Genomic DNA, 25,754 nt, shown 5'->3' with positions numbered 1-25,754 from the left:
TCACTTTGATGCAATAGGGCATGTCTGCGCCCATAGTGAGCCTGAGCAGGTAATCTCTGTTCACATTTATAGCAGTGACTGTTCAATGAGGATAATGCAATATAGTTCATTTTGATTTGGTTTGGTTAGTATCCCTTGCACACTCTCTTTTACTTTTTTTCATTTTTAACACAAAAATCCTTTTGGTTAGGTAGAGTAACAATAGCGTATTAGCCACAACAACAACACTTTCACCACATGTAACACAACTAGAGAAAGCAGTGATTGGGGGCAGTTTGTCAGGCAAGTCAGGGAAACATTTATGAGAAAAGTCTGGTCCTGGGAATGTTGACTTGATAGACAAGGACAAACCTGTTTGGCTAAATTGGATGGATACAAACAGGCGAGCCGGGCTGATTGGCTGGTTTTTACAAAGCAAGGAAAGGCGAGCATGGATGAGTGAGTCCTGTACACACACAGCCTCTGATTCTGAGAGACAGATAATGCTTGTGAGATTACAGTGCAGGGCCCACCAACGGCCCACAGCCTGGCCGAGCCGCGCTGCGAGGAAATTACATAACAATGACTGTTCACCACTCCCAGAGGAATCTGTCCACTCCACAACAACCCCTCTATCCTGGTTCCCTCCTGTCATGCATTCAGAGTAGGCTGTAGGAGGAAACAGATGAAGAACGGCGGATAGAAAGCCGGGCTGCTGCGCTGTCCTGTCCTCCCTCCCGACCGTATGCACCTGGTAATCCCCAGCATGATTTATGGCATTGCGTGCGGAGCTATAATACAGAGCACAGCAGCCAGTCTTAGATAACAAGGAGCGCTATGAAGGCTCTCCAGCCTCTTTTTCGTCTGATTATTTTACTAAAGAGAATTACACAAGTGGGAGGAGGGGAACAACACACTGGGACGTTGTGCCTGAATACAGTTCACCAACTCCTTTCACATCCCAGATTGGAGGAGAGATTGTGGGGGATGGGGGGGGAAGAAGAAAAAGGGGGGGGGATGTAAAGTGGGAATTTTAATGTGGAGAGAGAGGGGATGGGTGGCAGACGCTGGTGGTCTGGCTGAGATTACAAGTGTGTGCGTGGTGGAGGGGGATTTGGGGCTGCTGCTGCTCGCTGTGCTGGATAAGGGTGAGAGGTTAGAGGGATGTGCGAGGTCACAGCGGAAATAAGAGAAGAAGAGATCAGAGAGGGCAGAGGCGATGCACTGTAAGGACACAGGCATACAGAAACACACAAGCACATACATATGGTATATACTGTAAGGGCTGCATGATTATCGCAAAAATGATACTCCCTACTATTAATTGTGATTATTTGTCTTGGTTTCAGAAAACAAAAAGATTTTATTGCACTTTTACACCTTAACATATACTTTCAATTTTTCACTTTTTTCAGTGAAGTATTTCTCAAAGTAGCAGCAGCTAGAAAGTCTTGTTTTCACTCTTACTGTGGTCCATACTTACAAATTGAAATAATAAATAATGACTTCTTTTTACTTTGGGGAGCAGCTACAGCCCTAAAGCAAACTTTGCACAGGATCTTGTCTGTCTTCATCTGGTTTAAAAACAAAGTAGCTCCAAATGACAGACCACTGTTCAGACTTGTGAGAAGGATTTTCCTCTCTAATGTTGGGCTAACCCATTGTTTTACACTTCACTTGTCACTATGTTTTTGGTCTATGGAAGGTGTCTTTCTTTCTTTCCTTCCCACCGGAGCTTCCTGCTTCTCCATCTTACTGTAAATTTTGTTTTGGTCACATGATGCACATTGCACATTAAAAGGCTGTGATTGATCAGGAAGCACTTGATACAACACACCATGACTTTCAGTTAACTGAAAATATAACAAACCCTTCACTATCGCCGAATTACACGATTATTAATCATGGAAACATAGAATCGGGACATACAATTATCTATGATTAATTGTGCAACCCTACTGTACATATACTCTACATATGCACACATGAATGCTCAAAGATACCACAAACACACACAAGCATACACACACACACACACACACACAGAGCCTGTATGACTTGTGTGTGTGCTCTGGTTCTTGCTCCTCCACTCGTGTGTGTTAATATGCTCCCCATGAGGCGCTGCAGGCTGTGGTAATTATAGAAGCTCGGCTCGCAGAGGAATCACAACAGAGCAGTACATTTAAAGCCATGCGCACTTGCATGCACACACACGCATGCACGCAAACACACACACACACTAAAACATTGTACACGGTTGTCATAGAAAATAAACATCCAAGTGCATTTTGTACATTTTTATCGAACTTTTTCTGATGTAAAATGGGTTAAGAGAACCAGTGTTCGTGGCGTTTGGTCACATTTTGCACTTTAATAGTGCAGATCCAAGTTATAATCATTTTAAATATGACTGTGCACTCATAATAACCAGCAGACACGTAGCAACCCGCCACATTCGGCCAATGTTGCTCCAGGCAGCAAAGCCTGCATAATATTAGCAGCAAAGCCCAAGCGCACTCAGGATTCAACAATGCAGAGTTAAGCTAACCCCTCACAGTCACAACTGTAATACCCCTGCCCAAGAATAAAGAGGCGCGGGGCTTAACCCACTTCTCCACAGAATCCCAATTCTTAAACAGGCTGACCAGCAGAGAGTCCTATGTCCAGTAAACCCCTGGCGAACGACAAGTCTATCTCCAGAACGGCCAAGAGAGCAAAAAAGGCCCAGAAGACGGAAGACGCTCGTTTTCTTAATCAAGCCGAGTCGTCACTACTGGCATTTAGGGGTCTGATATAGATGTGAGGCGTGCGGGGCGAGCTCCCAGTGTGACAAGCTGGCCCCGCATGTGGAGCGCAGTGAGCAGAGGATGGGGTAGAGGCAGCAGGCCCTGTGGAGCTCAGACAGTGTCATTACAGAAATGTCATTCAGCAGGAAGGAAAGGAGGAGAGGGCCTGGGGGGCAGGGAGAGAGAGAGAGAGAGAGAGAGAGAGAGAGAGAGGGAGGGAGGCAGGGGGGCAGGCATTCATTCACATCCCTCCTTCAGCCCAAGGTTTGTTATTTGGCTTTTTCCGCTCAACTGCCCTTCAGGGGCTGCTTTGCACACAGTGTGATGTGACCATACAGTACATAGAAGCTGTTAAGCATTCATTAATGTAAAGTCTAAACCAAGCACATTTAAAACGGAAACAAAAATAGCTTTGATTTTTCACTGAGCCTGAACTTTAGCCCAAACATTTGATTTTGTGGAGGTTCAAAGAGCCTTTCATCGTGATATCCATCCATGGTTGTCTGATTTGCAGTGTTGAGCCTACAACACGCTGCGCTGGTTTGAAGCACATGAGCTATTCTCCCATGTACTATCTCTCTTCCAATTTCCTGTCTCTCCTGTCACTGTTCATTTAAAAATAGCCTATGTGTAGGATGGCGCCCGGACCTTGTACTGAACGCAAGTGTTTATGTTTAATGCTAACACACACATGCTGAAATTTGGCTCTCAAAGAAATATTCTGGACAATGTCAAGGCAGATTTATAAGAAAAATAAGTGGTATTTTGTTTGTATGTATAAACGTATTAATGAATTGAGTCCTCACAGCCAAGAAAAAACTGTTAGATTATTTCTGCAGTGCTAAAATCCCCAAACTGTGCGACGAATACAGTATGTGTACACTGGAGAAAGCACAAAAATATAACTTTCCGGAATTAGATGATCATTTTATTTTCAATTCAGAACCAATTTAACATGTAAACCAGACACTGACATCTCCATCTTTGTTTGATCTTATGAACGAGCTCATTCATACATATTAAAGCTTGATAAGACATGACATCCCTTTCCCTGGGCCGACCGCTATAAAAACGAGACCCAAAACAAACAGGCCTATAGTCTCCTGGGCTGGGATTAGAGCTCCGGCCAGCTGCATGGCTACACTGCTGCTGCTGCTACACATGTCAATTACATAAATACAGCGTCCTGTCTCTACGCCAGCATCAGACCCCCCCCTCCCCCCTCCTTTAATGTCTCTACTGACGCTCTGCTCCACTCTGGACTCGATGATGATAGCTCAGATGTGCAGGTTCCCTTGACAACTGGACACACATGTTGCCATGCAACAGCATCACTTGGGGTGACCCGTTTCTTCAGGACAAAGGGGCTGAAAGCGTTGAACCAAACAGCAATAATCATAACATATTATCTGCCAAAGCAATATGGGAGCAAATTCCAGCGCTTCTTCTCTCTTCGTCATTTAGGAAATTAAATGAAATTGCTTTTGCTCTGAGGAATAATTTCTGCGCCAATGAAGAGTCAGCAGCTTCGTAAATGCTCCGCACATCTCTTAACTAATGTGGGTGAGATGAACATTATCTGCTGATTCATCGTTAGTGGCGGAGGTCAGATTCAGCATCAATATACAAGCCTCCTGGCTGTATAATACAAGTTGTTCTGACACAGAAATATATGAACCATGACGATAGCTTTCTTTCAAATTTGTATTGGACAACCATAATGTTTTCTCCTCTTGTTTCTGGGCTATTAGCCTTAAAAAGGCCAAACCACCCCCCACAGGTCTAGTTGCTCACATGTGCTGTAGAGCTGGTGTTGGGTATCTTTGTGCCATAGTTAAGAACACACAGAGTACCTGAGAGGTGCAGCCTTCCACACACTGTCTGTGGGGGCCTACATTTGGCTGATTGGTGCTGTGTGTGTGTGTGACCTGTAACTGCACCTTGCGGCACTCAGCTGATAGCAGACAAGCAGCAGTTACAGGAGCAGCGGGCCATTAGTGACACACGTGGACACTTACTGGAAAAATGTCCTACTCAGCACAATGGAGTGGAATACAACGCCGCTCTCATGACAGCACACAGCATCCACGCGTCACACACGCAACGCTTTCCACGGCCGACTGTCAAGCCGTGGGACAGGGGAGAACGCACTGTTGTGACACCAAGTCTTCGTGAAAGGCGGTCATTCTAGATGAATGATCGTCTCTGATTTGTGTCAGATGTACCATGATGGCTGCTACAGTGGCTATGATACCAGTCCTGCCACTGACAGGCCAGTGCAGACCAGTGCTCATCATCTCTGAACCTGATCTACTTCTTAGACCACATAATGTCCTCGATAATATATGAAACAATGCAAAAATATGCACTGAGTGGAATCAAATAAAACAAAACAGACTACAAGTTCAGCACAACAGCAAGTGGCAGGTTGACAATGCACCACAGAATAAATCAGAGGTAACCTAGAGGCTATTCCACTCCCTTTATTATAGGCACGTAGTCAAAACACTTAAATAAACAAAAGTATATTCTTGAATAACATCTGACAGCTCAAAAACAAACATTTTCTTCACAACCCACCAATTTAGCCTCGACTCTTGCAACAGCAAGGAGTAGCCTATCATTTCCTCCAACTCCTACGTATAACAGGCAAGGACAGCGACTTTTGTAGATCTAAAAAAAAAAAATGCAGTATGTATGCTACAGCATTGTCCAGTTGGTTATATAATGATGTGGAAAAATAACTCGAACCTATTCAAAACTCTTCTATGCGCAAGACCCGGTATCTGCAATTTGAGCAACCTATTACACACTGTCTCTTTCTCTCTTTCTTGATTAAAACTACTTGGTGTAGCCTTGCTCCGTTAACACTGCCTTGAAATAGGCGTTGTTTTCAGATTGAGAATTTAGTCATAAACAGTAATAACAGTGTCCTAAAATTGCATCGCCTAAGGTTAATACCCATTACTAGACCGCAGCTCCAATGACAGCCGCCTCAGCAAATTTGGCTTCATCCCACAGTCAAACCAAATCGCTGCTCTCAAAACTATGTACATGTGAAGTTTTTCATCTCACTATCCCGCTGCATCTTTCAGAAATGGTAAAAAAATAATAAAGGACAATACCGTTCAGCTCGCTCTGCGGGAGATGTCCGACTGCTCTCGCTCGGTCCGTCTATTTACTGTCTAATCCAATGGTTTAATCCAAGTCTTGTGAGCGTCAGCGTCACTTCCGGACTCTCTACGTGGCCCATACACCTGTAACCCCTGCATGCACGTCGTCGAAGGTCGTCTATTGAAAAGTTGAATCCTCAATAGCTAAAAATAACGGCCCAATTTCTGGTCTGCAAAAGTGGGCGTTAACCACCATGTGCGCGCTCTCGTCATGTAATTTTGCCTCACTCAGATAAGGCAAAAGTAAACCATGAGTTATGGCAAGATTCCTGCATAGGGTAATTTGCCACCAAAACTAAAAACTAGTTTTAACTAAAAAACAAACAACAAACCTGCTTATATCAACCAATCAACACATTTCTGGGGACAAAGTAGAGGAATGATTGATGATGATATTACTATTTAAACAATGTGATAAATCAAAGACAAAGAGCTTAGAGAGAATATTAGGCTTGAAAACTCCCATCACCATTTTTTTTAAAAATGCAGCCTGCAAAAAGATGTCTGATGATTTTTGCTTGATCTTTGCTGTCTATTATAATGATAACAAAATACCAGATCAAAGTTGAGATCTTTCTCAGTTTATGCTCTTGGGCGTCCTCCATGATGTGTGTGATGTAACATCTAAAAACCAAAGTATGATTCCATTCCATGAGAAGCCCCCAAGATTCACTGAGAGAAAGAGGCATCACATCCAAACAGCGCTGGGTGAAACAGGTGGGAAAATAAAAGGTAAACATCTCAAACTGCAGAGGTGGGCACTCAAGTCGCACAACTTGGACTCAAATCAGAATCAAGTCACAATTTGAATTGCTTGAAACTTGATGCATGAAGAGAAGACTTGAGACTTGACTTGGGTTCTGGTGACTTGGGACTTGACTTTGACTTGTACTTTGATGACTTAAAAAGAAAAAGAAAAGATCTTGTGTTTGTGTAAATGACTTAGACTGAAAGTGATGAGATTTGTTCCATCAGACGACTGAATTCAAATTATGTTTTCTGAATTTGTATGGAATGATTGAAATGGATTATAGAAATCAAACTCATGATGCATTTACCAAGTTTTTATCCTATTAAAATTATATTGCATTGAAAAGTCCTAGTTCTGACTTGATTTGGTGTTGTACCTTTAGACTTGGGACTTGACTTTAGACTTGAGACAGAAATGCCATATCTCTCAGTCTGTCCATGGACTCTGGTGCGCTGCTCCTTGTGATGCCGTTTGTGGGACCAGGAAATAAGAGCAGAGTGGGACCTCTTACTTTTCCTCCTCTCTGACGTTGTGGCTAAAAATAGATCGAGCGCTTCGCCACGCCGCGGTCTGGCAGGACAAATAATAATAATAATAGCCTTCCTACAGGGATGTCAAATTAAATTAGACATTTTACTGTTAAGCAGGACGGACTGCACAGTTTAATCTTTAGAGTTAAACTCCAGAAACCTCTATTCTCTTCAAAGCAGAGGCGCCGTTGGTAACCAATTCCTAGGTTCGCAGTTTAAATTGGCTTACCATACAAAAGTCATGACTCGGACACACTCAGAAAATAATTTAGAAATTTACACTTGTGAAGGCCGGGTATTTTTGAGTGATCTGAAGGCAAAAGAAAGCATGGGAATGCAGGAGGGCGTGAAACCGATACTGCACAGTCTGGCCACCTCCGCCTGGGCCAATGAGCGCCCTGCGAGCTGCTCCGAAACTAATACAAGACTGCATGCTTGGCAGGTGGAGAATAACTGTGTCGAAAAGTGCAACGGATAACAACTGAATATGCATGAGCTCAGTGTACTGACATTAATCCCAACGCATTCAGTTAGGCTTCTGTAGAATAATGCAACAGAATACAAGGTTTTGACATCAAAAATCAAGACACAGTTCAGTTGGTACTATGCATTTAATCAATATTAAGGCCAAGGGTGCTTGATTATATAAAGCTGACAAATGAAATGAAAAATGAAAAACACTGTAACATACATTGATATCATGTCATACCAGGAAACTGAGCATTTATTTACATACAGTGTACAGATATGAATGCTTATATTTCTCATACTGTATATTGAACATCCAGATGACTTCAGTGCAACACGGTGAAAAATAATTTTGCAGCAGCATACATTATGGCTTTTGTGTGTTTATTCTCAGTATTTTCCTCAGGTGCTTTCAGTGCAACAGAATGAATCTACATCAGCCCCCAACAAAAGGCCACATTTTAAAGACGTCAGAGACCTGAGGATGGATATAGGAGTGTCTGAAACTACAGAAGTCACAGCATCAGAACTTCCTGTTGTGCAGCTCAGCAACCCGTCGCACCGTGTCTCTTTGGTTTGAGCAGAGCCTCGTTCTACCGCTCACCTCCTGCCACTGAACCACCTCAGCAGAGCCGTGGCTGCTGGCCACCTGAGGAGGAGGAGACAGTTGAAAAATAATAATAAAAAGGAAAAACATCTATATATCCGCTTTGGGGGGGGGAAACATCACCTGAATTTCATCGTTCAGTATCTCTAAAATACAGAGGATCCAGTGTATAAAGTGTTATCATTTTGTCATACAAGGACTTCAATTACCTTTTCTTACTCTTTAGAAGATGGCATAATTTGTTTCAATTTTGTGCTATCAGCCATTTTGTAATAGCAGTTGTCATTTTATCCAGAAGTTAAGTATCTCATTTTGGAACTGAGCTCTTCATATTGAACCACAAACAAACAAAATATTTTAGCATTTCAGAACGCACCCAATTATGTTCATTTTTTAAGTCTGAGGAGAATGGGCTAAAAACACACGGATCAGCTTAGGCCACATACTGTGTAACAACTTCTTCTAAGCAATAATCATTTGGTGTATTTCTGTTTACTTCGAGCCAAATGTGCAGTTGTTATGCTCTGGAAAAGCCCTGAAAAAACAACTATCAGCTAATGGATCTGTCAGGCTCCCTATGTAAAATAAAACAAACATTAGCTATTGAAGGAAGAGCTAAAGACTTTCAGGACATGTGGGATTCACCTGCTGAAGACTCCCTGACATTATAATCAACACCCATCAAGATCTGGAACATGGACAGCTGTATGATATTCATATAATTTTTTGACTTATTTATTCAGTCATGTATATTTTTTTGTTATTTTATGTTTGTAATGTCTTTAATGTAATCTGTTGGGTGGTCCACATATTTTAAAACCCAATAAAATACATTGGTTTAAAAAAAATAAAAATTAAAAAAAAGTAATGTCCTCACCACAAGGTTGATATCTACCATAAGATGGCCCGTCTTATCCAGGTGAATGTTCAGGACAGTGGTTTCCACCCAGGCATTATCTGTGTTCCTGCAGTCGTCCACATAGCCCTCGAACACCTGAAACACATTGATACACCAACTAACCACCATGAAATCAGAAGCATCTTCAAGAACATTAGTTGTAGATCATCAGCATTTACACAGAAATAAGAATCCACAAGTTCATCAAGAGAGAGTTTTATAATGTTCAACAACAGTATTTCCCCAGTTTTATCTACACCAATCTAACCAAATCTAACATTAGAGGCAGTGGCAATGCGGCTTAATGGTTAGACAGACCATCCACTAATAGAAAGGTTACAGGTTTGATCTCTGCACCTGCCAGTGTGTCCTGTAAAAGTGTCCTTGAGCAAGGCACTGTAAATGTAGGCAATCAAGCCCAAGTGTTCAACAGACTTAGCTAATCTGATATGAACTGCATGTTACTCCCAGCCTTAGATGCTACCACAGGCCGCCTGCAAGATTCATCGACTTAGATTTAAGACTTTTTAAGACCTTTTTTAATGCCAGTTGTAAAAGAATGTAAAAAACTTACATCATTGAAAAAAGGAGAAACTGTTGACCTATCAGAAGATGGTCTGCATAACTGGGTTAATTTATCGCCAGAAGAACAGTGCACCAAGAAACCACAACAAGACTTCTAATGTCTTCTGACTGAATTTAAGACTTAAAATGCTATATTTAACTGTATTCAAGACCATTTAAGGCCTTGAATTTAGATAACATAATTTAAGACATTTTAACACCCTGCACTAAATTAGAACAGACTACAAACCTAGACTTCAAGCACAATACTGAGCCAAGACACTACTACTAGTCGTGTCAATCTTGTCCCTTGTCCCCGTGCACACTCACCTTGGTTCCCTCCACTACCTTTGCGTTTATTTTCCCATAGAGCTGGTTTCCCATGATTCTCTTGAGAGCCACTGGCAGCAGCTCGTCGGACTGGACAGGCCCCTGAAGCAGAAGTTTCCAAATCAAAACTTGCTGAAGATCTGTGATTGTATTTCTGTACTCTAAAGGTCAAACCACCTGAAGTGAACAAACAGCTGCTGGACTCACCCCAGGTAAAGCCCAGGCCGCTTGACTCTCATCCCACAGAGCCAGGAACTCCAAGACAGATCGCTCACTGTCTCGCCAACTGAAAAATCCATTTACAAAGCCTTAGATTATGCAGTGCAATCCTGTATTCGTAAAAGTGTTGTTACACAGTGATACCTACCGTGTCAGGACAAGGTCTATATTCAGATTCGGGCCCAGGTTGCTGAGCACACCTCTTCCCCTGATGCCTGTCCTGCCTCCTGGGTTTCTAATGACAGGTGTTACGGGGAATCGGATACATATTAGACATCTAGACACGCTTGTAAGGCTACTGTAAGACTTATTTGATGTCTCATGTGTCTTATCTAGTATCATACCTGTAATTATCTAAGGTTTCAGATTCTGATCTGTGAAGGGGAACAAAAGTTGACATTTAGGAGATGATTTCAAAGCACTGGTACCTTTTTGGAGCAGATTTTAATAACATAGAACGACATTGGAACCAGGGTGGGGTCAGTTATTAGTCGGGTCAGTTATTATTTAGTTCCATCAATTCAAAATGTAACCTGAAGCTGTTTGTTGTCTTTAGCATTCATTGTCTTATTATTTGATTCAATATAGGCTTTATGAACCTTTTTTTTTTTTTTAAGGAAAAAAGGTGTTATTTAGAGGAAAACACACTTCTTGAATTGGTTGAACTGAAAATGTATTCACACCAAGCTCAATATGGAACAAGGCATTATATATGGGTTTCTCAGTATGAAAACATACCCATCCACGCGGTCCCCACTCTCTTCAGACGAATAAAAAGGAGGCATATATGAGGTGAAGCTAACCTGGAAAAGAGGAAATAACACGTACTGGACCCAATAAACCCAAACCCATTATCATTTTATGGGAATGGTGATCTGAGGCTCGGTGATGATTATAAGGTGATTAAAGTGAAGTACCTCCCAGGGCACCTTCTCCTCCGGCACAGCGAAGCGGGTGAGTTTGCTGTCCGGGTAATGAAACTCCCGGGCGTTGACGTGAAACCTGGCCTTGTCTTTCTCCGACACATTTCCCAAAATTTCAGGGGAATCGCTGTCTGACGCTGGAACCGATGCTGGAGGTTGAGAGTGAAGACGAGGGAGAACAAAGGGGAGATTTGTCATGCAACATATGATGTAAAATACTAATAATAACGAATGAGGATTTCGGTCACTGACTCAATAGCGGCGGTGCTTCTTTAGCTGGGTGACCCTGAGATTTGAGACTGTCCATAATCCACTGCAGGGCCTTGGCTGACTGGGCGACCTGATGACACAAAACAAATGAAGTCAAACACTTCCACTGACTGCATGTGACAGCTCATACTACGTTGAACGATGACCGATTTGTCACAGCTACATCAGGAACTAAAATTAAACGCAAACAAACGGCCCCGTCAAGAGCTGTGTCATCTTTTTTCGGCGTCAAACCGCGCTTCCACAGCCTCGACGTCAACTGTTCACCCTTCACAGACACAGGTGCAACATCAGTGATAACCAGGAAACCGGGTCACAACCTGCTCCTCTAGTCGAGCTAGTCTCTTCGCCACGGCAGCAGAGCCCGTCTCCTCTTCCCTCTCCAGACGCTCTGTGATGGTGGAAACCCTCAGGAAACAAACAAGCACAGTCTGGTTGTCTGACATTTATTTAGCTAAAGGCTCCAGGCGTGTATAATGTTGTTAACATATAGCTTGGGTGACATCACATTAAAAATAGACTACATCGCTGCCTCGATACTGATACTGATACTGGGCTATATTCCTATGGGATGTTACTTTTGGGCCGTGTCCAGGATGCGTCTCTCCGTGCTCTGGCTCTGCTCCTGCCGTGTGGACAGCAGGTAGTTGTCCTTCATCAAGGCCTCCCAGGACAGCAGCTCCTCTTCCTCGGTCTGAGGAAGCTTGTCCTCTGACGAACACACACAGGAAGATACAGATTGTTACAAACTCCAGAAGGACAAGAACAAATATTTGTGGTGATAAATAATACTTAAAATAAAGAGAATAGGTGTGCTTGACTCAAAAACGTAAACTTTATCGGGTGCAGACTCAAAAAACACAAACTATAGAAGAATGTCTGCACTCACATAGTAAGTATTTATGACAGTGCGGACATTTTTCTATAGTTTATAATAATAAATGGTTATAATGCCACATGGTTTGCCCCACGTCCCACAAACATACTCTCAGACATACACACACACACGCACAAACACACACCAACACACACACACACACACACACAACACAAACAGACATACATTTTTGTTAAACGAGAAGAGGGACAAAATCAGAAAAGTATAATAGCAAAAACAATAATATAAAAACCCTCAAATTGGGAGCATGCTATGAAAAAAAAAAAAAGGTTTCTGAATATGAATCCCAAATTTAAAAGTGACACATCCATCTAGTTCAAAATAACATTAATCTGTCTCAATAATAAACCCTGGGTGTCTAAATCATTAAAGATTAAGGATTATGTGGCTGCTATTAGAGAAACTAGAAAGGAGATGCACAGCAAATATCCGTTAACTTTAGATTCACCATAGATAGAAAGAGTAGAAGAATACAGTACTTACTGAACTCGTTACTCTTGGTGAGGGGCCTGCGCAGCACCACGTGCTTCATGAAGAGGTAGAGGTGGCTGAGGATGATGAAAGGCGGAGGGGCAGCGGGGCGGCTGTGGTACTCCTTGATCAGCTCGTATCTTTGGAACTTCCATATTCTGTCCGTGTTGTCCTGCACCTCCTGGAAGGTAAAGCTGCGAAGGAACACAGAGAGGGACAGAGGATGAGAAGGGAGGATACAGAATTCATAGATTTGTATGTGTTCTGCTGCGTCACTCACTTGAAGATGGCTATGAGCAGGTTGAGCAGCAGTATATTGGCAAAGAGCAGGTAAACACAAAGCATGATGATGGTGAGCCACTCGGGGAAGGCGGGCATTTGGTTTTCGTTCAGCACGGGACACTTTGGCTTCAGAGGATCGGTGCCGTTCATGCTGCAGGAATTCATGTCAAACTCGGCATCTGCAGAGGGCAAGGACACATAGATCTAAGTTGTTTTTTGTGGTAACATTTAAGTTAAAGCGAGGAAATTTGAGCCACTGAAATGTCAAAAAGTTTTAGAATATAGCTGCAGTGTTCTGAGGGAAAAATGGATCCCTGAAATACAGTTTGAAGCTAGAAAGCAACTGTTTGGCTGTGGTGGATCTTCTACTGTTAGTTCACTTTGTCACACTTTTCAGCCATTTTTGACTTATCAAAACTACATTGTGTAACTTTCAGTGCGTTTGTATTCATAAACTACAAAGAGACTAAGAAATATTATAGTCCACATTCACTCACTATCAATATTCGTGGGTACGTTCCCAAATATGATGAGGTAAGGCTCATAAACGGCCCCGCGGACAATCCAGTCCAGCCGATTCTCATTGTGGATGAGGATGCCTTGTTTGGCCACACCGTACGCCACCACCCAGATACTCAGCAGGAACATGAAGAAGAACATGTCCATCATCTGGAAGGCAGAGAGACAACAACCACAAGCTGGAAACACTGAACAAAACAGACACATCTGAATACTGCAAGCGGTTAGACGTATGTGCAGTGGAGACTTTATTTACTGGTGATTGACTTTTGCTCTTTGTACAGTCACATGTGGCAACCTGTCCAAGTATCACACCATATATAACAATTTATATGTTTTGCAGGATTAAGTATCAACATTTAAAAGGTAGTTGTGATATTTTCAAGCCTGTTGCTCCTTGTATCAAGTCTAATCTCCACTCAGACAGAGTCTCTGCACAAACAATAATGGACTCTTTTGAAAATCATGAATGGAATCACTGACAGTAGTTCAACACACGCCCTGTCTCAGGGGGTTGGCTTGACTGAAATCCAACGTGGAAGCAAATACACAAACTGCTACACTACTTTCCAAAACACCTTTTATGTGATACAAAAAAGATATCTCGTCTCCAGAGAGCAGATGAAGGCCCGCTGAGGCAGAAACCTCTTCTTGTATCAGATAAAAGCTCATAATAATACTATAATACATAATACTCATATATATACTGTAACTCCCATCCATCCTCTCACCATTCTCCTGACTATGATGATCTTGGGGCCCAGAGTCCTGCTGATAGTGAAGATGGCCATGAGCCGGAGGCAGAAGACTATGAAGTCGATGCAGAGGAGGACTTTACCAGGATAGAACAGCTCAGTTTTTAACCTGCGAGAGAAGAGCATGGTGATTCATAGAAAACCCAGCAGGCGGGGAGGGGGAGCCTTTCGACGGCCTGGGGTGTTTTTCTCGAAGAGGAGGGAAACTTACCTAAATGCGAGGCCGATAAGAAAGAGGAGGATGGAGAGCACATCTAGAATATTCCACAGGTCATTGATGTACATCCTTGCTTTCTTACGAAACCCGAAGCCATCAGGGTCGTAAAACAGCTGATAAAGGAAATACAGGTTAACTTTTAAGGTTAGATTGAAGCCCAGTGAAAAAGATAAGGAGAGGAGCCTTGCACCTTTACTACTAAATGAAAACGCAATCTAGCCATACCTAGGTTAGCTAGTTAGCCTGCTGACCTTCCAGATTCATGAATGCCATATTCATGAAAGAATGAAAGTGAGAAGTCATTACCATTTATATATTTAACTTATATTTTGAGCAGAGTTCTTTCTTTGCCATTCAAATTTGCCTGTTAGCTATCTTGCACTCCAAAAAATGGTGGTTCCTTGGCTCCGCCCACTGAGGTTTAACTCAGCCAATGAGATTATTTCTGCCTCCAGTGCCTAAAACTCCAATCTCCTCAATAAATCAAATTATTATGCAGTGATGAGAGGACTGATATGTTAACATTTACGTGTGTGTGTGTGTGTGTGTGTGTGTGTGTGTGTACCCAGTTGCTGTAGGCCTCACCTGTCTGACCTCCTCAAACACCAGAGAGAGGAGCCAGATGTAGAGCAGCACCTCCCCTCCTGAGGGCGTGGTCTGGAAGTCGATCATCAGCACCACGGCGAACAGGAACAGGAAGGCGAAGTAGGACACGATGTTCCAGTAGAACTTGACCTGAGGAGAATCGTACAGGCTGACCAGTCTGGACCAGCAGCCCAGAGGCTTCAGCACCCTGGGGCTGGGGGGGTCGCTGAGGAGAGGAGAGGGGAGGAGAGGAGAGAAGAGAAGAGAAGAGAAGAGAAGAGAAGAGCAGAGAGGGGGGTCACTGGGGTTAAAGAGATACCTTGACATTTTGATGATTATTTGGTTATTTTTCTTCAGCTGACATTTGTGACATTTGGGGGAAAATTTTTCTGCATTTGTTCCTTGCTTTCCCCAGATTGACTTGCTAGCATTGTTCACCCTCTTTATTGAAGCCAACAAAAATTTATAATTTCAAGATGTCCCTTTAAACTCTGTTATATTCACTTGTAGTCATGCAATGATCACATAGTCATGAAATCAAGATTTTTCTGTGAAGAGGGTAATTTGTTGTCAATTTATTTAAAACCCCAAAAGCAATTACAGGGTCAGGTAACGCATTTCACTTTGTACTGCATGCATGGCATGCAGTGTAAACGGCGACTGTCCACTTACGGGACATAAGACTTTCTCCGAACTGAACTTCCTGTTACCGTCTCCATGGTGATCATCTCCTCATTCTTCTCAACTTCTCTCTGGATGACCTCATCACGTCTACGGAGCATTTTTTTTTAAATTCATAAAGAAATGTAAAAATGAAACCATAATATTGTTCTGTTTGCGCAAATCTTAAATCATCAAAACCTAAAAACAAATCTACATGTTAGGGTAAATTCATCCAACTTTCAAATAATACATGATAAATCATAAAGAACCAATTGTTATGGTAAGCAAAGAAGACTATTCCTCTCCTTTAGCAGGGGTTTTGCTGCCACCAGGTGGTGTCTAAAAAAAAAAAAAAACATTAAAAAGACATTCTCAAGGCAGAGGGAGTTAGTTGTCTCAAGTGTCACAAGTGATTGCCAGACCTCTTTTAAAGCTAACACATACTGCTAATTGGCATTTAATTAAATATGACTAGCCTGTTAAGCTGCCTTTGTAATTATGATTCAGTTACTTCAAAGTTAAAGTCCTTATTCATGTGGTGTTTCATGTGGTTAATACACAGTATTTCTATCAGAGAGATTACTATATGCATTGCCAACCTGTTAACCCCTTTTTACCCAGGCAAGTTGTCAAAAAGCATGTTCTTTTTTTACACGAAGGGCCTGGGGAAGTAGGACCCACCTGAAAGCCAGAAAGCCAGTGTAGATGAGGGGGAAGAAGAGCATGCAGGTCAGCACTCTCCACACTGGGCTGTCCACCGCCAGCTCACCACACCAGATCTGGGTCAAAAGAGCCTGGGAGAGGGACAGTTCATCAGACTGGGTCATATCTACGGCAGTGAATCTTCTTGAGAGAGATTAAATACCAATGACTTATATCTGTATATGAAAATGAAGCTTTCTATACAATTGAGAATATATAAAACTTAAGCATGATTTGATTACTGATCATTCAACTGATTGATTTACTGGTCTGCAGTTTATGTTTATAAGAATTTGAAGAAGAAAAAAAAGCCTGTAACTCAAAATCTTTATCAAGTTTCATTCATTGATCATTTAGACGATTTCATTATATTTATATATTATTCAATATAAAATGCCTTTATTAATAAATAATTATATGCTAATTATAAGTCATTCTAAAGAATTTCAAGCTGACTAGAAAAGCTGGGCCAGTAAAGGAAACTTGCATTTGATCTACAGTGACTTCTATACCAATAAGACTAAGTTTTGCCTCTGACATTTAAGCAATGTAAACAATGTAAGCAATTTAAGATGTGTGCAGTGGATCTTCTACATTATATAAAAAAAAGTTGCTGCTCCTTTTACTTGGAATAGCCTACAGGAGGAATTTAAACTAACAGTCTTGATCTCTTTATATGAATTCAAATCTATAGTCAAAACCAGGGAATTAACTGCCATTGGTCAGTGTAATTGTTTTTAAATTGCTTGTATTTGAACTGTCATTTATGTTTCTTTTGTTTGTATGATGTAACTGTATGTTTGTAAAACAGGGCATAGCTGAAAAAGACAACCTACCCTGTATAAATAAAGGATAAAAAAAAAAAAAAAAGTGCAGATAGATGACAAAATATTTAGCTTATTTCAGGACTTACTCTTGAAAGATCACATCATTACAAAAGCCCCTGAAAAGTACCTGAACCCCTGACTGAGCCACAAAGCTTTTGTCATCGGCCTCCAGTGCCAGTCTAAGGCACGTGGTCCTTCCCCAGGACGGAGAGGCTCGCACCAGCAACTTCTGAGCTCGCTCCTCATCACAGCTGTAGCACTCGCTGAACACACCTGGGATGCACACACACACACACACACACACACACACACACAATGAAGACAAATATGTACTTAGGCAAATGCTAACCTTGTACAATCCCTATCATTTTTTGTTTACATCAGCAAAGCCACTCATTATGTCCATGGTAGTGTACCTATGGCATGTCCCTCATAGTGCTTGGCTAGCTCTTTCATCTCCTCTGCCTCATCTGCATCGCTTCCCTCCTGAGCCATCTTCTTCAGGATCTTACTGGCTGCCAGAGCGGCAGACATGCAGTCTCTACACTGTCCACACACACAGATACAGATACAGATACAGATACAGGTCATGGTTACTCTTGTCATATCACCATGATTTTTGAGATCTCATTCTTAATATCAGAGTTTTGAAGTTCTGATAGCAATGTGAACAAAATCGGAAAATGTGAACATGGTCAGATGATAAAAATTGCATTGAAATGTCAAGTGTAACCAAATCCTCAGATACAGATACAGATACAGATACAGATACAGATACAGATACAGACAGGCAAACTTCCATGCTTTGTATGCTGGATACTGTATACAGGTATGTGCTTTGATCACCTGCTCCCAGGCGATTTCAGCCAGCTCCCTCTTGTTCTGGAGCACAGCCCAGAGGAAAATGTCTCTCCCTGGGTCCCTGAGTGTTTCGCCAATCTGCTCTCTGCCCGCAGCCTGGGAGCTCGCCTGTCCTTTATCTGACAGCTGGAGAAAAGCAAGGGAAAGCACTGTATGTTGCATCATTTGCATGGACCAGTTTTGATACTGAACTAACTATCAGATGACAAACAGTAGATATTCATCAAAGTGTCACTTTCCTATTTGGTGCATCTCCACACACTATGTAACCCTAACCCTGACCCCAATTTTTACATTGACCCCAACCCTAAGATTAACCCTAGTCTAGACATTAAATATTTATAGACTTTTTTTTGTGACATATTATAGTCACTCGATAGGAAGTTGAGTATCAACATCGGACTATCGCAATAAAGTGTGACTGTTGTGGTAAACCCTTCTCAGTGTTTTTCTTTCTCCCAGATTGTCATCTAATATTTTACGCAAAGCACACTAGCTGTTGGATGGATAAATACAGGTCTTTACTCTTTGCCAGGCCACTCACAGAAACAGAAGTGTCCTCCAGAGACATGTTGATGTGGTATCTCTTGGCAGGTGGAGGGTAGAGGGGCTGGGTGAAGCTGCCCAGCAGGTGGCGCACCTCGTCAGAGACATGAGTCATGGAGATGCTGGTGCCTCGCCCGGAGACGGTCTGAGCCCTGACGCCGAGCACTTGCCTTCTGCCGCGGCAACCGCATTGGACCCGCTTGACCAGCTTGCGGAGGACGAAGCAGCTGGGCAGCTGGTTGTAGAGCTCACACAGCGTGTTCTCCTCCTGCAGGAATTGCTGCAGACTCACACCGTTCTCCAGCAGCAGACGTACGAACTGAGGCTTGTGGCCGACCAGGGCTGAGAACATGGCCTCCTGCAGGTCACTGGACTAGAGTGCGGGGAAAAGGCAGAGGGGTCAAGACACAGTGAGCATCCCAGTTGGCTGTTGGCTGTTTTATTGTTTTTCAGTAATGTGACGGGTGAAAGTCAGGTTCTTTGTTTTAACACCATCTCCATCCAACCCATTTGCCCAACCTTTCTCCTTTTCTCCCTTAAAGTCGCAATGAAATGGCATTTTAGAGCATCTTGCTTCCATAATTCGGATTTGTGGTTGAAACAGGATGTTGGGGCAGGACAAAACAGGAGGAGGGACTGTTCAAAAGTGGGCGACGGTGTGAACTGATGGGATAAGAGTATCCTTTAAGGAGAGAAAGGTAGTTTTATGGGACTTGGGTTTTAATGGGAGGAGCAGAGGGGGAATTGGCCAAAAGTTCATGAAGTAACCACAAAACATTTGGCATCTTCCAGGAAGTTAAAGTAATGGGATTTTGATATAAAATCACAAGAAAATAAGTGTAATTTATGACTTTTTAACAAGGTGAAGAAGTACTTTTTCTTTTTATTGTGACATTCATCAACTCAGTCCTCACCTTCCCTCAAGTGGCCTGGTTTGGAAACAATCACCAACTCAACAGTATTGTGAAAATAGCAACCCATGCCACCAGTTCCTTTGTTTACTTAAGGTGTCATATATGTTTTCTTTATATATTATCTGTTTTGAATATGTGTTACTGTGTTTTTAGGCTTTGCTGCATTTGGGACAATAAAGTCTCAAACTGAACTAACCCACAGACAGCTACATCAAAAGTTTTAATATCTTATCTTATGGGTGAAGGGAAGGATTGCAACATTGGGTCAAGTTCAGAGGACAGGCTTTATTTAAATTTGTCAACCCTGTGTCTGTAATGACTGCTGGTGTTATGTTGTGTAATGGGAAGATCCACCTTCCACTGGCTCTCCTCAGTGAAGATCTCCGTCTCGGCTATGTCCGCCCGGTTCCAGGCTACAGCCAGCTCCAGCTGGGTCTCCCAGCTCTCTCTGCCCAGCGACTCACTGTTCTTGGAAGCTGAGAGAGGGGAACAACATACATTTACATTCACAGGATTTAGGACAGTCTCATCCAGAGCAGTTTACAATGAGTGAGCAGGCAGGGGTTCACTGTCTTGCCCAAGGACACTTTTTTAGGACACATGGATGTTGATGGACATTCATTGGCTGTTGCAGGGATTAAACCTGTGATCCTGCCACCCTCATCACTCAACAGTTATGTTATAAACAGAAGTGGAATTTGAATAGGTGTTGTGGGTGTCTGGCACCCATGGCCTACAATGAAAGAGAATCCCTTGGAATGTAATGATATTGGTAAAGATTACTAATAAGGTAAATAAGCATATTATGAACAATCATTGACTGTTTTCTGTCGCTAATTCACTCTTATAACATTTATCAACACAGTCATTGACAAATTTGTGAAGGTGAAATCTAGAAAAATGAATTTGTAGGGTTGGTGCAATATGGTAGATTTGGAAAAAAAATGTTAATGTTGTTGCTGTGATATTGAGGCACTTTCATGACTTGTGAATTGGTAAATAAATGAGCCAAATTTCGGCTAAACACTTAGTGCTGCATTTTCTGTAGCATAATAGTTGTGAATTTTAACTGTAGCAACTAGTATGCTGGTAAGTTATTATTTTTATAACTTGGTTGGGTAGACAAAGATCACGTAGTTAGTTAATAGTAGTTGATAGTTAACCTTTGTTACCACTGTTACCATTGTTCCCTGTAGTTGCATGTAATAAGAGATATAAGATAAGATAAGATAGCACTTTATTAATCCCCTTGGGGAAATTTAGGAACCTTGCTGCATTGGCCGGGAACACATATTAACTAGATAATGATATAACGTGACATATCCTGCAGTAGGGTCAGAGTTTTTGACATGATGTGTCATATCATCCATAAAATGTTATCTGAATAGTTACATGATCAGGCTTCGGGTAGCGAGGCCTTACTCACAAACAAACACTCTACTTCGACCTTTGAAGGGAGGAAAGAGAGTGGATGACATGGCTGGATATAACAGGGCGACTGTCCGGAAATGCCTTTTAATTCCTAAGTGGGTATTCCAATACTTACGGAGTAACGGAAAGTATAAGGGCCAAGTAGTTGAGATACAAAGTGATGAATCATCGTTATCAAAATGCTAATGTAAGTGAATCTCCAATGTGGCGGACCATTACCTATACTGGGGAACAATGCACTTTGGATCAGTATACTATTATATCAGTACACATTTATCACAGCATGCATTAAGCTTGGTCTAAATGAGCTTGATGAGTCTTTCTCAGGACCAGCAAGAGGCAGTATAAACTTCCAAGAAGCACGCCACACCTTTTATAAATAGAATGAGTCTGGCTATCGATGTCTCTCGGTATAGAAAAATTGCACAAGTAATCTCAAAGATGAAAAAAAATATCGGCAAGAATACCTGTCTAGGGTTTCAACTTCGCCGCATTTGATATTATGGTCCAGACTCTTGGTTTGCTAAGAGGGAACGTTATACTTGCTGAAAGCTGGTTTGGCACTAAGCCTTTCCGTACATGTGTGCCTAATGCTGTGCTGTTCGCCCAGGTGTTCCAGTCAGGGATCGAGCATCTTCAGTTGAGGTTAACCACCTGGGATCAGCCTCAGTGTGTGCATAAACTAATCCCTACCTTTAAGTAGTGCTTGAAGAATAGCCACGTCTACATCCCCGTGCTTGTCCTCACTTATCCTGAACACTGTCAGCAGGTGAGGCATCCTGATGATGTCCTGAATCTGGTACAGAACAAACGGACATGGGTAGGTTTTCACATCAATTACAGGTTGGTAATTTACTGTTGGGCAAAGGTTAAGAAAGTATGTTCAGCTAACAGTTACCTTCTTGGTCCATTCTATGATCTTGAGGTCAGAGAAGCTTTCGTACTCATGACCAAAGAACCTCTTCATCAGCTGATGGATGAGGGCAATGGTGACCCGGGTCACGGGCAGTCCTGCCACCTGGGCGATCACATCTGCTATTCTCCCCGAGCCCTCCAGGATCACACAGGGCGTCCCGTTCAGCATGGCATTAAAGATTGTCTGGGAGGAGACACACAAGACAGTCTGAGAGAGAGAGAGAGACGGAGACAGAGAGAAAGGGAGAGAGAGAGAGAGAGAGAGACAGAGAGTGATCACAAATGGATGACTCACATTTAGAGTACCTGGTCCTCCATCCAAAACCACACACACCACTGGGATTGTCACACCACTCTCTGAAGGACAAAAAAAAAAAGATCGATGTTACAAACAGGACTGATAAAAAAAAGAGACAGCCTTAAGATGTTATCTGTAATGACAGGTTGTTTTTGTAGACATTGCATCAGCCGTTTCACCTTTGTTTCCCAGAGGCTGCTGGGAGATGAGTTTCTCCAGCCGGCTGCGCAGTTCGATCTCCACGCCGTAGCGTCCGTGGGTCCCGTCGTCCACCAGCAGAAAGTGGGAGTGGTTGTTGTCCAGGCAGGACAGGCGGCCCTGGCCCTGCAAGTCCATCGAGTAGTGGGCAGGGAAACAACCCTGAGGACGAGGTGAGGAAGAAGATGGGCCAGAAGAGGAGGAGGAGAAGAAAGGGAAAGGATGATAAGAGGAGCAGGTAGAGGGAGGAGGGAGAGAAGAAGACTGGACTAGGTTAAAAGAGAGAGCCTTATGTGGTCCTGTGTAGCTAAATGGCACATAGCACTCTTCACTGCTAGGGTTCGGGGCAGAGGTGTGACCAAGTCAGCTTTGCTCAAGTCAGTCTCAAGTCTTGAGACACACACAAGTCTAAGTGTAGATTACCAAGTCAAGTCCAAGTCAAGTCCATGTCATTAATGTCAAGTCTCAAGTCTAAATGTAGAACACCAAGTCAAGTCAGGACAAATCAGTCCAGTATCAATTATATATTAAAGAAAACAAAATATCAATGCATTATCATTTTAATAGGATAAAAACTTGGTAAGAGCATCATGAGTTTGATTTCTATAATCAGTTTCAACTTCAGTAAATTCAATTCCATACAAATTTAGAAAACAGAAGTTAAATTCAGTCGTCTGGTGGAACAAATCTCCTAACTTTCAATCTAAGTAATTTACACAAACACAAGATCTTCTTGGTCATCTTCAAAGTCAAGTCCCAAGTCACCAGAATCCAAGTCAAGTCAAGTCTCAAGTATTCTCTTCATGCATCAAGTCTCATGCAGTTAAAACTGTGACTGGAGTCTGACTCGAGCCCAAGTCATGTGACTCAAGTGCCCACCTCTGGTTCGGGGTCATATTGTCACTGTGAAAACCAACCAACATTTCATCACTCAGGCATCCAGTGCCAGTGATGAGTATTGCCACAAAACAGAAGTCACATGTGTTAATGTGTGAATCGTCACCTCTGGGTGCACCAGGGCGTGCCTGTTGTGGAGGGTTCCCCATGTGGCCACTCCAATGGTCACTATCTGGCCGTCCATGGAGCAGCTGCTCAGGGCGTGGTCCCTCACCGCCCGCCCCACGTGCTTCATCACACCTGTATGGGTGCCGCCCGTGATGATCCACGCACCTGAACACAACACAGGCTGGGAGTCACACTGCAAAACATGAAAAGCTGTCAAGTGATTTTAACTTGTTTCCAGACCTATTAAGCTCATTTCATGATATTTTCAGTCAAATTATCTCACTGCACTGGCAGATAATCTTGCTGGTTTCAATAAATTTCACTTGATACATGCCAGAATGACTTCTTTCAAGAAATCACCATCAAACAATGAAGACAATCTTGAAACAAACTTTCTCCAACACAATTCCACTTTTACAAAGTAAATGTCCTGAAACAAGTTACATTATCCTGAAAAAAGGCAAATCTGGTCAAATTATCTGCCAGTGCAATAAGATGATTTCACAAAAAAATCATCCTAACGTAAGCTTGATAAGTCTGGATACAAGATTAAATGACTTAACAAGTTTGTCAGTTTTTGCAGTGCAGTGACAGTAGTGAGGGGAAAATACTACATTTTGAATATAGCAGTAGTTATGTACTGAGAAATGACCCACACCAAGCAGTCATGCTCGCCCAGCTTCAACATGCAGATCATATCACAGGTGTAAAGGTGGGTGTGGCACACACACACACACTCACACACACACACACACACACACACACACACACACACACACTCATAAAACATGCTTTTACACTGTTTCTCTGGTTAATCATTGGCCCATCTTGACATCTCACACGCGCACAAACAAATCTCTCTCTCTCTCTCTCTCTCTGTCTCTCTCTGTCTCTCTCTCTCTCTCTCCCTCCCTCTCTCCCTCCCTCTCTCTCTCTGAGCTGACCTGTTGTCTGGGCCACTTTGATTAGACCTCTGTGAAACATGCTCTTGAGATGGGACTTGAGATAGAAGTTCTTGGCTCCTCCGGTCACCGAGATCAGCAGGTTGGGAGGGTCGAGCTTCCACTGCTCCGTCAGTAACTGGTACAGGACTTCAGGACGGGTGTCTGTGGACACTCGCACATACTGGGAATTGACACACACACACACACATACACACATGCACACACGCATTGTGAGGCACGCATAGAGACACACACACACACACACACAAATGCCCACATTTACATGCACGCAAATGCACACATGAGTGTACACATATAAACGCACACAAACTGTTCACAAAAGTTATACAGTTGTATTATTATAATCAAGAGCAGTTGGTTGTATTGTACAATGTTTATTTCACCTTGCCAGTCTTCTGTCCCAGACCGCCGAAGCTGATCTCTCCAAAAGCATCAGTGGGCACTTCACACACATGTCTGTGTCTGTCCCACGACTCCCCCATGAAGTCCACCGGCTTGATGGCTTCGTCCACATGATGGGTCTTAGGGTAGCCACACTTACATATCCCTTCTCTAGTGGAGAGACAAAAGCACATGTTTTCTGGTTTATAGGTGAGGAAACAGCATGAGACATTGAAATAAAAATAAAAAAAACAGCAGCATGAATCGATGCACATGATTACACAGCAGTTGGCAGACAACTGGAAAAACAGTAATTGGGTAAAGAGGGTGGTGCCAACTACTGGATACAACTAATGGATACAATTATATGATTGTGTTATACTATACAGAACAAAAGCTTACGTACCACAGAATGTATATCATAGAGAAAAGCAAGCTTAACATGCTGAGATGAAACGTCTGTTTATATTTTGAGGGAGATGTGTCCCCTAGACTTCATTAACACAGCAGATGGCAGATGCTACAGTATCTCTCTAGTACTGTGCAGCAGCAGCAGCAGCAGCAGCAGCAGCAGCAGCAGCAACTACAAGGTCAGTTCGGAGACTCCCATCCCCAAAACCCAACGCAGCACTACAGCACACAGCACAGCCTACCTGACACCCTTTTCATAGAAGCAACATTCCTTCTTCCTGATTTTCTCCTTGATCCAGGAGGCAAGGGTGCAGCGCTGGAAGGAGGGAGACAGAGACAGGTGCTTAGAGGCTGTGGCTGCGCTGAGAGCCAGAATTTGAACCAGGTTCGACTCCACCTCGGCTTCCCCCAT

At 42.7% G+C, this 25,754-nt stretch overlaps 2 protein-coding genes across 2 annotated transcripts in view; both read right to left on the bottom strand.

Moving 5' to 3' along the window:
* The window catches only part of map3k13 (mitogen-activated protein kinase kinase kinase 13), a 30,996-nt gene extending 25,046 nt beyond the window's left edge, over positions 1–5,950 (bottom strand). Inside the window, exon 1 of the mRNA XM_071918359.2 lies at positions 5,891–5,950. The gene's annotated coding sequence lies outside the window, so the exon portion shown is untranslated. The remainder of the gene's footprint in view (positions 1–5,890) is intronic.
* Positions 5,951–7,923: 1,973 nt separating this feature from the next.
* On the bottom strand, positions 7,924–25,754 carry trpm2 (transient receptor potential cation channel, subfamily M, member 2). The gene is made up of 32 exons (XM_078286001.1): positions 25,585–25,754; positions 24,934–25,102; positions 24,530–24,710; positions 23,584–23,750; positions 22,562–22,742; positions 22,380–22,441; positions 22,068–22,268; positions 21,863–21,965; positions 20,093–20,214; positions 18,823–19,197; positions 18,264–18,404; positions 17,834–17,963; positions 17,545–17,690; positions 16,570–16,682; positions 15,898–15,996; positions 15,226–15,451; positions 14,635–14,753; positions 14,400–14,532; positions 13,647–13,818; positions 13,148–13,328; positions 12,880–13,061; positions 12,077–12,209; positions 11,819–11,906; positions 11,481–11,568; positions 11,223–11,377; positions 11,044–11,108; positions 10,650–10,679; positions 10,454–10,540; positions 10,294–10,372; positions 10,087–10,188; positions 9,172–9,288; positions 7,924–8,336 (listed from the first exon to the last, which is right to left on the bottom strand). Exons 1-32 carry the CDS (start codon positions 25,752–25,754, stop codon positions 8,211–8,213), a joined length of 4,443 nt encoding a protein of 1,480 aa, XP_078142127.1. The 3' UTR covers positions 7,924–8,210.

The sequence above is a fragment of the Centroberyx gerrardi genome, chromosome 10, assembly GCF_048128805.1.
Source record: "Centroberyx gerrardi isolate f3 chromosome 10, fCenGer3.hap1.cur.20231027, whole genome shotgun sequence".
Lineage (NCBI taxonomy): Eukaryota > Metazoa > Chordata > Actinopteri > Beryciformes > Berycidae > Centroberyx > Centroberyx gerrardi.
Note: the sequence above shows the minus strand (reverse complement) of the source record. Positions and strands in the feature narration are given on the sequence as shown.